Source organism: Typha angustifolia, chromosome 10, assembly GCF_048772165.1.
Source record: "Typha angustifolia cultivar Huaian chromosome 10, ASM4877216v1, whole genome shotgun sequence".
Taxonomy (NCBI): domain Eukaryota; kingdom Viridiplantae; phylum Streptophyta; class Magnoliopsida; order Poales; family Typhaceae; genus Typha; species Typha angustifolia.
The window spans coordinates 9,158,796-9,171,864 of NC_133248.1; the positions used below are offsets into that span (position 1 = coordinate 9,158,796).

The following is a 13,069-nucleotide window of genomic DNA, read 5'->3' on the forward strand; positions in this document are numbered from 1 at the left end:
GAAATGAGAAGCAGCTGCTAAAATTCTTTTGAAGGGAAAAATAATAATATCGTGCACACGCCCGGTGGGACTCGAACCCACAATCGCCTGATTAGAAGTCAGACGCCTTATCCATTAGGCCACGGGCGCTTACATTAAGTTGGTCCATTTACTCTTATCTAGTTACAGCCATGTATTAAAAGAAAAAAAGAAGAGCATTTATGCATGCATGTATGTATGTATGTGTGTGTGTGCGGCTCGGGTGAGAGAGATCAAAACTGTTGGAGCTAGTTCTCCATATGAAACAACCCTAAAATTAAAAGCACAAATTATTTTACTTCATTTATTTAATAAAGAAAGTGCGCACAACACGAATTATTGAAGCTTATTTTGAGATTTGGAGAAGCTTTGCTATGTACTTACACCATTGGACACCTCAAATAAGAATCCCATATAATTAATTACATAAAGATGACCTACTTCTTGCTACAAACATTCATCAATTGCTATGCTTCCTTGCTACCAAGACCTAAAAATGAAAAATAACTCATAATCACAGGAGTAAATTGCCCTAATATATATATATATATACACATATGCATATATAAAAAAAACACCTCACATGTATTCATGGATTGCTTTTATTTGTTTTGCTTCTCTTGCCAAGTACCAAAAGGGCATGCACCTAGACAAGTACTCAAACAAATACAACATATGGGTCCCTATACCAGCTAAGGTAAGGTCATGTTGCCCTCCCTTTTCCCCCCAATTTGAGCTTTTGAACAGCCATATAAACAGGGAAAAAAAGAAGAGGAAAAAGAGAAGAGGAAAGAATGAAACCACAACTTAATGTTTAAAGAAATATTAATGGCTAATTACACATTGAGGGTACCCACTTTTGATTATAGAAAACATCAAACAATCATCTTATCATCAACTTTTAAACTTTTAATTTCTTTTAAAAGAATAAAATAGTTCATAGCGAGTCTAAAATAGATCATGGGAGGTGTATTTATTACATCAAAAACTTTATCTCCCACACCACAATAGAACACATAATGATGAATAAAAACCTGAAGGGGAGTAATAAAAAAATAAGAATAAAAAAGAGGAAGAATAAAAAAGCTACAAACTTTGCAGAGGTGATTTATTCTTTACAGCTTAGCCTCCATGAAAAAGAGGTCCTTAGATACCAACAGTGTTACAGTTCAATAGAAGCACAATTAGGGAGAAGAGGACATTAGCCATCATGCCATGTCCATAAAGATTAAAGCCAATCAAGGGCATTGCAGCCTTGTTCCAGGATTCATAAATAAGACAACCATCTTGGAATCCTCGTACCACTCCTAATTAGTAGCCATAGAGTGCCCCCTCAATGCCACAATTATTGCTAATTGCTTACTGGAATACATAGCTATTATATGTGATTATGATGAGATAAAGTGTAACCCTTTGTGTGTGTGTGTCTCTTTTCTCTCTCTCTCTCTCTCTCTCTCTCTCTCTCTCTCTCTCTCTCTCTCTCTCTCTCTCTCTCTCTCTCTCTCTCAATGCCATGAATGCTAGCAGAACTCATGTATATATATGCTTCCTAAGATGTCATTAGAGATATATTATCCTAGTTAACATGTCCAATCTCATGCACATATAAGAATAGAGATCAGACTAATCTCTCTAGTAGGTTATGCTGATCTTAATTTATTAGGGCGAGTACATCGTCGCACGAATCATCACGTAAAATTGCGAGTGTAATATAAGATTTAGAGTTTAGAGTTTCTACTTATCGCTAAAAATAAGTAATAATAACCAAATCCTTGATTTTTTTATGAGTTTTAAAAAATCTACTACCTTGTCTCTTCTACTTTCAAATGTGTTACTGAAAAAGGATTTGTAAAGAGCCAAAACCCTATTGTTTCTTTAATTCTAAGATCAAATTTTATACTCTTTGAACAATTTTCTTAAAAACAATTGTGAGAGAGAGAGAGAGAGAGAGAAGAATGTGTCCCAATTAGCATGAGGAATCTGTCAATGACTTCGTCAAAGATGGAACAAGGGTCCCCCATGAACTACCATCCCATCATTGGATTACTTCTAGTTGAATAAAGTAGCATTATCTACCTTATTATATACATCTAACACAAATATATACTCCCACTATTTTAGAATATAATTTAAGCTATGTATGCCAATAACATTGTGACTTGGGGCCTTTGCTTTACTCCTCCTTCTCCTTCTCCAATGACATCTAAAAAATAAAAAGACCAACATGCTCTTTAAATTCTCCCAAGCATCCCATTCCCCAAAAACCCACGAGCACCCCAAACCAATCTCCATTGGTTAGAGGATTTGCCTCTCTCTTAATTTATCTTGTTCCACCTTGGAGAGAGTTCAACCTCAAAAGACTAGTGCAGAAGAAACCCATCATTCCTTTGGTTGGGAAGGAGTGAAACCCAAGTTGGACAAATCTCTTGAAGGGCTTAATCATCTATTAGACCTTTGTCCTCTCCCCAGAAAAAATAAAGGAAAGGAAAAAGAGAGAGCTTAATCTCAGATTCAATGGAGATATAGAAGTAGAGGAAGTAGGACAACAAGAGGGAGGATAAAAGGGGGGGTTTGATTGAGGTTCCCACCCATTTAAAGGGTGTGTGATACCTACCACTAAGGAGTATGAGATGGATTTAGATATGGCAACAGTAGACAGCACTAAAATCTAGTAGGGCCCTTTTCCAGTTCTTCTTCCTCCTGGGTCCCCCAATTTGGGAAAAAGGAAAAAAAAAAGAGAGGAAAATTTGGAAACAAATCTAATCAAACTTGAGTTGAACTAGATTCTGGGTTCTTCCCTTCCACATAAATAGATTCAACACCTAGAAGAATTAAAAAGGCAACAAGAAGCAGCCTCAAACCAAGAACACTACCTAGGAGCAGAGGCAGAGGCAGCATCCTTCCCTTTCTTCTCTCACTTGTCTTTTGAGAGAGAGAGAGAGAGAGAGAGAGAGAGAGAGAGAGAGAGAGAGAGAGAGAGCAATGAATGGAACTCATGAGGTTGGTATTCCAAACTCCATGACTTAGCTCTTCTTTCTGGCACTAAACAATGCAACATGGCAGATTCCCAATCATCCTTCTCCCTCCACAAGAGACACCCATCATTGCCCCTCAAACTCCCTCTTTCAAACTTGGGGAGCTGAGCTGCTCAACCCATCCACCTCCATAAATCACCCACCAACATCATCTCCTACTCTTACTCCTCCTACTACTACAACTCCTATCCATGCACAAGCGGCCAACCTCCAGTCCTTCTCTGATGAAGCCGTCTACCACCTCCATCAATAGCTTCTACTCCTTCCTCACCCATGGCGTCGACGACCTCGACCGCGCCTTTTCGTCGAACACCTTCATGTCGCTCCAATTCCTGCAGAGAGCCGTCTCCCTCCTCCGCGCCCTCCACTCCCAGCTCACCCACCTCGTCAACAAGCTCCACCTCCCCGTCGGGGAGAAGTGGCTAGACGAGTACATGGACGAAAGCTCGCGCCTTTGGGACGCGTGCCACGCGATCAAGCTCGCCATCTCTGGGATGGAGAATTACTGCTCCGCGGGGACCGGCATGGTCTCCGCAGTCGACGAGTGGCGCCGCAACCCGAATCCGCACTCTACTCGCCAGGTTCTCAATTGGGTCTTACTCCTTTGACGTTGAAAATGATCCTCTACCTCAAAAGGTGCTAACTTTATCCTCCTTCTTCTTCTCCTCTGTCTCAGGTGATGCGGGCGATCGCGGCGTCGCGAAGAGAAGCCATGGCGCTAGAGGAGGAGAACAGGGTGCTGGTGGAGACGAGGATCGAGCCGCTGTCGCTGCGGTTCGACGATAGATCACCGATGGAGTCCAAACTCCACGGTTTCAACGGATTCAGGGGAGTCCTTTATGCATTGAGGAATGCGAGCTCCTTCCTCCTCATGATCCTAGTATGGGGATCAGTCTCTTGCTGGTCAGCATTGAGCTGCAATGAAGCCATGGACGCCTCCTCTGCCTCGCTCTTCTTCGGCTCCGGCTTCATGGTCTCGATGGCGCGGCTACAACAGAGGGTGGTGGCGGAGATGGAGGCGGTCGACGGCCGGCCGGGAATTATGATGTACGAATTCCGGCGCGCGAAGGCGGCGGCGGAGGAGTTGAAGGAAGAGCTAGACAGAGTTGCGGGCATGGGGTGCGAGTCCGATGGGATGGGAGGGGGTTTGAGGGAGAGGGTGGAGGTTTTGAAAGGGTGGTTTGGGACGTTGAGGTCGGGGACTGAGAATCTTGTGGGTCAGCTGGATGATTTCTTTGATGAGATTGTGGAAGGGAGGAAGAAGCTCTCAGACTTGTGCAGTCACAGGTGATGGTGGTGGGATTGGATATAGATATAGTTGAAGAAGAACAAGCTATGTGTTAGTTACTCTCTGTTTGTTTTGTTTTGTTTTTGTTTTTGTTTTTGTTTCTCTCTGTGTCATTCTAGTAGCAGTAATTGTTGTTAAGGTTTCATTTCATACAATTTAAGTTTATGAAAGAGTAGAAAGTGATTTTAAGTAGTGTGGGCAATATACAGATGTAGTCACATTTGAAAGATGACATCTTTGTGATTCAATTAGCAAGACATCAGTGGGAGAAAGAAAAGAGAGAAAGCTTTTGTTCTAGCACTCAGCAAGATCCAAAGGAGCTGTGGAAATGGGAGCATCTTGTGATTGAAGAAAGGAAAGGGAGAGGAAAAATAATGAAAGCAAGGAAAGAGAAGAACCTTTTGTTCTTCTCTCTTCCATCCATCCATCCATCCATCCATCTTTTCTCCTATGCTTTGCACTACTTACTTTCTGGTGATGGGTTTCTTTCCTACTTCCCATCATTAATAATTCCATTAGAGCAAGAACAAGGGTAGGGAAAGGATTTGGGAGATTCCTAATATTTTCGAAATTGAGAAAAGAAAAAAAAAAGAAAAGAAAAGGAGAGAGATTATAATAGGAACAATAGAGAGACACTGCACCTGTGGAAGCTTTTGTCTGATTCGAGTCATGTCCAGTGAACAAGATGGTTGCAATGATGAAAAAGCCTTCTGGAATGCCAGCCGTAAACTCTGCTGTCGCTGCCGCACCTAAAGGAAAAGGACGCTGTCCTTCCCTTCTATTGCATGCCGCAGTCTTGTCTCAGCCAAAAAAATAAATAAATAAATAAACAGTAATTAGTCTTAAATATAAAAGTGAGCCAAAAAAATGAAGAAGATGATGACATCTAATGGCATTAAATATAAATAATAATTTGCTTGAGGACTGAGCAGCTAACGTAGCTCGCCATACTGAAGACCAATTTTTGGTCGAGATCTTTTTTAACCTTGTTGCTGGACTGGAGCGTTTAAAGCTTGCCAAGTGTAAGTCAGCTGCTTTAGCAGTTCTTAAAAAATTAAGAAAAGATAAAAGAACTTATCCCAAGTAAATAGATATGGAAGAATATTTGGACTACCTGGAGTTCAAAATATTCTCTCTCAGCAAAAGAGAAATTTCCCAACGGCTTCAGAAATTACACAGTATCTGAAACATTCCAACCTGTTGCCAGAGAAATGAATCAAGTGAGAGCATACTGCAGACATTTTCCAAAGACACTGATCAAAATGTGACAGAAATAAGAATATCCTTCAGGGCCATTCGCGAGAAATCTATGTTGCAAGTAACAAATTCCCAGAGGCATTGCATACTGTGCAAATAGACAAAAACAATAGGCCCGGTGATGATTCGGTGGATCCACAGTAACAGGATAGCAGCACATATTGCATAATAATACATATCATGGAATATACACAAATAAAATTACAAAGAGTTTGCGTAAGAGATCAGGTTGCTACCTCACCAGTTTAAAACTAAACCTTGACAGCTCCAAAATGTATAAAACATCACATATATATCAGGGAAAGAGACTTGAAGCTCATTAAACCAGAGCAATTTCACTCACAAAATTGCGGCAATACTCTAATATGAAGGGAAAAGAACGAACTGCCTCCTGCAAAGGGTTTAGGCTTAATACAGTAATCTGAAGTCAAGCGATGGTCTATATCTGACCATCTGGATCGAACTTTCATTGTCAAAATGAAATTTCTATATACCAATCTTCTCAATTATAGATTATAAATTTACAGCATCGGAAATTCACAGGTTAAGAGGAAACAATGCAACTCGGCATGTTCCCAAATATAAATTGCAGATGCATTTTTATGATATTGGAACATCTTCGGAGACTCATACGTCAAATCCTGGCATGGCGAACTGTGAAGCAAATGATTCGACTTGATTTCGGAGCTCAATTAAATCCCTGTTGTTCTGAAGACCCTTTAGAAATTCTTTCTGTAACTTCCCATGTTCCTTCAAAACATTACTTGCAATTTGTGCAGCCCTAACGAGGAACTCTGCAATCATCTCAAAGTCTCCCTCTAAACAACCTCTAGTGGTCATTGCAGGAGTACCTGCAGAAACAAGAACCAGGAAAGAATAAGATACTAGAGTGCTATATTTATTTCCCTATACAGCAATGCCATTGATAGTACTTAAATAATTTGGCTAATAATTACTACAACTAACCAATCCTCACTCCTCCAGGAGAAATTGAACCATTATCACCATATATTGGGGTTTTATTCAGTGAAACATGGCATGCCTCACATACCTTCTCAAAGTTTTTTCCTGTCCAAAATGAGAACGTTAGTACATGCTTAGTGAGGAAGCAACAATAACAGAACAAAACATCTATAAGCATTAATCAATTATCACCAAACTGCACCTAAGTTGATAATTAAGAAATCTACGATTGAAATTCTTCAATAGAGGTCCACTTTATGCAGATAACATATGCCTACATTTAAGCATATTCTTATGCTCTACTGCAACATTTAACTAAAACCCATATGTCAAATTATGCATACACTTAAGCATATTTTTAGGCTCTACTGCAACATATAACTGAATACCATATGTCGAAGCCTTCTTAAAGTAAAATATCTTTTTCTCTTTTCCTACCGTTTTCTGTTAACAGGGGAGGGGGTGTACGCTAATATCAATTTAAGAAACACTATTTCTACCTAGGAAACAAATTCTATATTCTCCCAATATTATAAACCAGAGTGCTTTGAGTTCTATGAAGTTTTCAATCAGGATATGGAACCTGGCAGCTTCAGACTCTGGAACACTGGTAAGGTAGTAAGAATTTGTAGGTAAAGTAATAAACTAATAATAGATCTTCTATTTTTGTTGTTGAGGCTGAGGAAGACACATCATCATGGAGAAGGAGCCACCGGTCTAGTGAGAAATATATTGTTTTAACTCACATTTCTAGTAATCATGAAAATGTGAAATTAGGAATGTACATATAGATCACGTTTATTGAGTACTCATATAGGTAGAAATTTTAAGCCAAAAAGGCACATTTTAATGCTACATATTAATATATTGTTTCAGGACTTAATTTAATATTAGATGTACAAAATATGTACTTACACACATGTGATAAAGATTTTATATTTTAACCCTGTAATCCCTTACTGAAGCAAGAAAGTTGCATAAATAAACTTTGATAAAAACTTGTTTGACCAGCATATATAATTATTCTAGAGATAGAGCTGAAAAAAATGCATTTAGCTGCTATTTATGAACAAGAAACCCTTTAATTCACAGCTAGGGGACCTTATCATTCAACCAATTGCGGCTTAAAGTTTACCTTTCATAGCAAATCATACTTGTATCCCATTAAATTCATATAACAAAGACCATAAGATATCAAGGTCCATTTACATTAAGGAACTGTAATAAGCATAATATGCATAGTAATTCAAAAAAGCATTAGGGTTAGGAGCAATTAACAGAACAAATATATATGATTCACAGAAACCACTGTCAAGCAAGTCTATCAATACAAAGGGTGTGCAATATTCATTTAAAAAGGTAAAAAGGAACAACCATAAAACAGTATAAAGAACTTTCACCTGTCAACCCGAAAGTTCTCAAGTCCCAAAGTAACAAATGGTTATCTGTACCACCAGTGACTAATCTGCATTTTCTTCTTAGCAGAGCAGATGCTAAAGCTTGAGCATTTTTTTTAACCTGTTGGATGTATGCCTTGTATTCCGGTGTTGCTACCTGCTTTAAAGCTATTGCCAAAGCAGCAATATGATTATTGTGGGGTCCTCCTTGCATTGAAGGGAAAACAGCAAAATTTATCCTGTCCTCAAAATCATAGTGATCACTCTCTTCTGCTTGACAAAAAGACATTACACGCTTCCTTACATTTTTCCCTTTCCTAAAAAATATTATACCACCCCTCGGACCCCGTAGGCTCTTATGAGTAGTTGAAGTAACAATATCACAATAATCAAAGGGACTACGACACTCCTGCATGAGCAACAACCAAACAACTGGTTAGTTTCTTCTATGCAGCACCAAGAATCACTGCTATTCAATTAAAAAGCAAAACATAAATAAGAAATTTAAAAATAGACAGTCACAATAATGGCCACAAAAGTGCGTAATTTAGCCACCGGCATAGAGATCTTCAAAAGCTGATAGCAAATCCTAACTAGTATTTTAAATATAAAAAATAAAGCTTTAAAATCATTAGTTTCAATTCATCAGCAGAATTAGTTTGATGTCCGAATGCAGTACTTATATGAGCTAATAATTTCAGATGAAAAAGTTCTTAGAGTTGTTCATTTTGAAGATGTCAATTATTTGGGCTAGATGATTTCTATTCTTGATCCTGTACCATGACATATTTGAATGCAAATAGAAAAGAAAAAAAATAGGTTTGGCTCCTTGCATTCAAACAAGGGGAATATCCAGAAAATTAGATAAAAAAAAATGTTGATCTTACAGTGTCAAATAAGTAGAACAACCATGTTTGACTGTAAAAGATGCCGAAAAGTTGTGAAAATAGTACATGAGATGGTATTGGCACTTACTTTATTAGATAATCTAAAAGGACAATCTGATTGTTATTACAAGTTCAGACAAACATTAGATCTAAACTTTGTTGTGACGCTCTATACCTTTACTTAACGAAATAAAATGGTATACAAAGTTGATTTACATGAGTCTTACATTACACTCTTGTCTTAAATTCTACATGATAACATATTCTTCTGTCCTCACCATGGAAAACCATCCTAAGATTTGATCAGTGAAACACCGCCACTAACAATATGTATCCAAAGTTCCAAACATGTTAGGCAGTAGACAAAATGAATAACATCAATCAAATAACTAACTGCCCGACTGGCCTGTGTAAGCCCACTCAAAACAAATAATAATTAACAATTCCAAGTTCAAATCGTCATTATCGAAGAGAATTTTTACTCTAATATTCTTTGGATCATTAATAAAGAAATCATGGTTCTTTAAATCTTTTGTTCGAAGATTTTCACAAATCACATTACTAAGAGAAAATTCTATACTAAAGTCAGAAAAATCAACAACCATACCAGCTTCACAATAAACAACTAAATTCACTAAAAGGCTTCCAAAAAGACATGTACACTAATTCACAAACCTTTGCAGCAACAAGCCCACTTATGTGAGCCATGTCACACATCAACACCGCCCCACACTTATCGGCAATCTTCCTGACCCTGGCATAGTCCCATTCTCTCGGATAGGAGCTCCCCCCACAAATTAGTACTTTTGGGTGGAAATCCATGGCCCTTTCCTCAAGCTTGTCATAATCAATATAGCCTGTAACTGGATTCACCTTATACGACAAGCTCTCAAAAAATATTGATGCACCCGATATCTTCTTCCCACTAGGCGTATAATAGCCATGGCTAACGTGACCACCCGATGGTGAGTCCAAACCCATGATCCGATCTTTCGGCAGCAACAGTCCTGTGTACACTGCAAAATTAGCAGATGTACACGAATAGGGCTGTACATTGACACCCCAGCACTCAGGATCAAGGCCGAATGCCGCAAGGGCACGATCACCACAGAGCCGCTCAATCTGATCAATATATTGATTTCCGCCATAGTAACGGGCACCCGGCAATCCCTCGGAGTACTTGTTGGTGAGGTGGCTGCCAAGGGCATCTAGAACTGCGCGGCACACAAAGTTTTCAGATGCAATGAGTTCGATTCCCCGGACCTGGCGCTGCTTCTCCTTCTCCATGATCTCGAAGACGTCAGGGTCGGCGACGGAAAGCGGGAGATTGCCCCAGGAACGGACGGAGGCCCTCCGAGATTCGAAGTCAGGCTCCAAGGCGGCTCTTTTAGGAGGGTGGAGGGAAGAGGCGGAAGAGCACGAGGAGGTCGATCCTCCCCGCCGGTGCCGCTTCAAGCACATCGTGTATCCCAGGATACTGATCGATTCCTCGGGTTTCCCGTCATCAGAGTCATCAGAGGCAGCGGAGGCATCGCCGGCGGCGGTAGAGGCGGCGTGGTGGATCTCGGATTGCTGGTCGAGGAGAGGTAAGGGGATGGGGCGAGATCCGAGGGTGGGGTCGCGGAGGCTGGGGTCAATCTGGAGGGAGATGGAGTCGTCGGCGATCGGAGCTCGCGGGCCGGCGGCGTGGGACTGGAGCCCTAGGGATAGATCAGACTCAGGACGAGAAATATCCATGGGGGAAGAAGAAGACCAACCTAAACCCTAGCAACAATAGCGAAGCAGACAACAGCGATTGGCGGAGAATGAGGCAGAAGAAGAGGAGCAGAAGGGAGAGAACTCCATTACTGGCGGTGGAGAAAGGGGGAGAGGCGAACGAACCCCCAACCCTAGAATTAGGGTCAAACGGGAAGAAGACAAGAAAGGGAACGTGGTTCGCGTAGAGGAGGCGTGTGGGGTACGGGAAGAAGCCCGGCTGGGATACGCAGGCGATAGTACGGGCAACGAATTGTTACCGGGATCAACCGGTAACGAAAAACCGGCGGCTAAATGGACGGTTCGCAGTTAGGGTTACCTGTTAGGGGACCAATATAAGGCGGCTCAACAACGGGTTATCGGATTCGGATCCTCAATGCCATTTTGCCCACCAATTGCTCCCCAACTCCATGTTGATTTGACTTGTCTATAACAGGCAACATAACAAATGAAAAGCAATTGAAAGCCCTAACAACTCAAGAAATATAAGCATAATGCCCAATAATATATAGGGGAGATTGGAGGGTAATATACTCATACAATAAATAAATTATTGCATTTCACTCGGACGAATACACAAGATCAACACAGAGGGACTTGATGTTGAGCTAAATCATAATAACATTTGCTGACCCAAGCACGTACATTCCTATAATACTATACTACGACAGAGAGTGAATAATAAAACAACACTTATGTTTGGAAGAGGAAAACCAACCACCTAAAAATTATTAGGAGGGAGGAAAGACAACTTTGAACCGTGCTAAAACAATGGGGAAGAAATTATAAAAACTCCCAAATATAACCAACACACAAGATTAACCCCGACAAGAGAGACAACTAAACTCAACTACCTCTTCTTGCCTCCCTCTTCGATGCACCAACTAAAAACCAGCACATAGAGAGAGAGACAGAGAGAGGACAAGGAAGAGGAAGAAGAGAACCCTAAATAATTCTCACACAATGTCAAGCTGGCAAACGATGCTAAGGATGATTGAGACTAAAATGGCTGAAGTTGAGAAGGGGAGGAGAGGAGAGAATAGATAATTGACTAAGGGTTTGAGGGGTGTTGCACTAGAACTCACCTTTCACCGAAAACCATACGGCACATATAATCTAATGGAGAAAGAAAATGAGAGAAAAGAGGATAATTTTGCAAAAAGAAGGAAGACCTCTTCCCCGCCTCCTAGCCAAAGATGATCAGCAGCAGTGGTAAATGAAAAAAAAAATTATTGGGTTGAAAATTTCATCTCATGTGAGGGTGGGATCACCCACTTAAGTGAAAAGGAAAATAAGAAAAGAGCTAGGATATTTTTTTTTATCCTATTTATTAAGAGAGATTAGATAAAAATGAGAGCTTTTGAAAAAGAAATAAACTACGGAATCCATCTCAAAAAATATTCTTTAGACAAAAAAGATTCTTGTCAAATCCATAGTTGTTCTTGTTCTCTTTAATTGTAATCCAAGAAAGTAAAGTTTGTGATCTTCTAGCTTTGTCGAGAAATTTCTTTGTAAGCCTATTATTATTAATTATAGTGGAAGATTTTAGGTTGACTAAAGTCCCATAGTTTTCCCCTCACATTGGAGGGTTTCTATGTAAATTAATTGTCTTTGATCTTGGCATACTTTTAATTATAGTTAGATCAATCTATGTACACAAAATATAAAAAAAATTAACATATTAATTTGAAACTATTTTGGAGAGAGAGAAGGCCATACAAGCAAGACCCTTGGCATGTAGATACCTGGCTTTGACTTTGGGAATATTTATGCCAGCGATGTCGTTCTCCAATCTGTCTGGATCTAATTATACTTAACATCTCGATGATTCATGCATATATTGACGGTTGGATTATAACTTACAACAATAAATTTGGTCAACTCTTTATGAGCCGCAACTTTAAGCTTCTTTTGTTCGGTTTTTCTTTTTTCTATAGAAACAAGAAACATCACGTTGACAATGACAGGTATTTGATTACTAACACTTGTAACTCTTTTTGTAACTTGTAACAGTGAAATCTTCGTCAGATCCCACTCATTTGTCCATTCGCTTGTCGTGGATCACATAATTCATTTCTCGCAAATTTAAAAAGTCAACTCAGTCATGTATTAGTGATGCACGATTGCCCAATCATGAATTCAAAGTGTGTTACCTACAACTCATACCTTGGTCAGTCAGCATATGCTAATAATTCTTCATAGATTGTGTGCAGTAGATTTGAAACTAAGGGGTGTTTAAGCTATTTAAATTTTGTATTTTTTTTAAAAGCAATGCAATGTTTTATATTTCGTTAGATGTTGTTCGATTAAATAAAATTAAAATATAAGAGTCGAACAATAAATATTAATATGATAAGTAACAAAAATAATAACAAAGACAAAGCATAGTATCAAAAAAGTTATATATGTATATATATAATTGCCATTAAACATCCTTCTTTCTTAAAGTTTAGGCTGTACTATGATATC

At 39.4% G+C, this 13,069-nt stretch overlaps 2 protein-coding genes and 1 non-coding gene across 4 annotated transcripts; 1 reads left to right on the forward strand and 2 right to left on the reverse strand.

Moving 5' to 3' along the window:
* Window positions 1-56: 56 nt before the first annotated feature.
* Window positions 57-129, reverse strand: TRNAR-UCU (transfer RNA arginine (anticodon UCU)). The gene has a single exon. It is a non-coding gene; the product is annotated as a tRNA-Arg (tRNA).
* Window positions 130-2,809: 2,680 nt separating this feature from the next.
* LOC140768696 (uncharacterized) lies at window positions 2,810-5,121 on the forward strand. 2 transcript variants are annotated; one of them, XM_073109067.1, is made up of 3 exons: window positions 2,810-3,018; window positions 3,082-3,634; window positions 3,730-5,121. In XM_073109067.1, exons 2-3 carry the CDS (start codon window positions 3,245-3,247, stop codon window positions 4,342-4,344), a joined length of 1,005 nt encoding a protein of 334 aa, XP_072965168.1. In that variant the 5' UTR covers window positions 2,810-3,018; window positions 3,082-3,244; the 3' UTR covers window positions 4,345-5,121. The 2 variants fall into 2 exon arrangements, with proteins under 2 accessions (XP_072965168.1, XP_072965167.1); XM_073109066.1 differs by having other exon boundaries at window positions 2,810-3,634.
* Window positions 5,122-5,964: 843 nt separating this feature from the next.
* LOC140768491 (serine hydroxymethyltransferase 7-like) lies at window positions 5,965-10,780 on the reverse strand. The gene is made up of 4 exons (XM_073108774.1): window positions 9,521-10,780; window positions 7,962-8,367; window positions 6,565-6,666; window positions 5,965-6,449 (listed from the first exon to the last, which is right to left on the reverse strand). Exons 1-4 carry the CDS (start codon window positions 10,580-10,582, stop codon window positions 6,226-6,228), a joined length of 1,794 nt encoding a protein of 597 aa, XP_072964875.1. The 5' UTR covers window positions 10,583-10,780; the 3' UTR covers window positions 5,965-6,225.
* Window positions 10,781-13,069: the final 2,289 nt, after the last annotated feature.

What these genes read in the sequence shown, in the direction of transcription:
- LOC140768491 (XM_073108774.1), bottom strand. Translation starts at nt 10,582, where the DNA reads ATGGATATTTCTCGTCCTGAGTCTGATCTATCCCTAGGGCTCCAGTCC. An exon ending in GAGAACTTTCGGGTTGACAG is followed by an intron (nt 6,667 to 7,961) that starts GTGAAAGTTCTT and finishes CATTTTGGACAG; the next exon opens with GAAAAAACTTTGAGAAGGTA. An exon ending in TCCTGGAGGAGTGAGGATTG is followed by an intron (nt 6,450 to 6,564) that starts GTTAGTTGTAGT and finishes TTGTTTCTGCAG; the next exon opens with GTACTCCTGCAATGACCACT.
- LOC140768696 (XM_073109066.1), top strand. Translation starts at nt 3,245, where the DNA reads ATGCACAAGCGGCCAACCTCCAGTCCTTCTCTGATGAAGCCGTCTACC. An exon ending in ATCCGCACTCTACTCGCCAG is followed by an intron (nt 3,635 to 3,729) that starts GTTCTCAATTGG and finishes CCTCTGTCTCAG; the next exon opens with GTGATGCGGGCGATCGCGGC.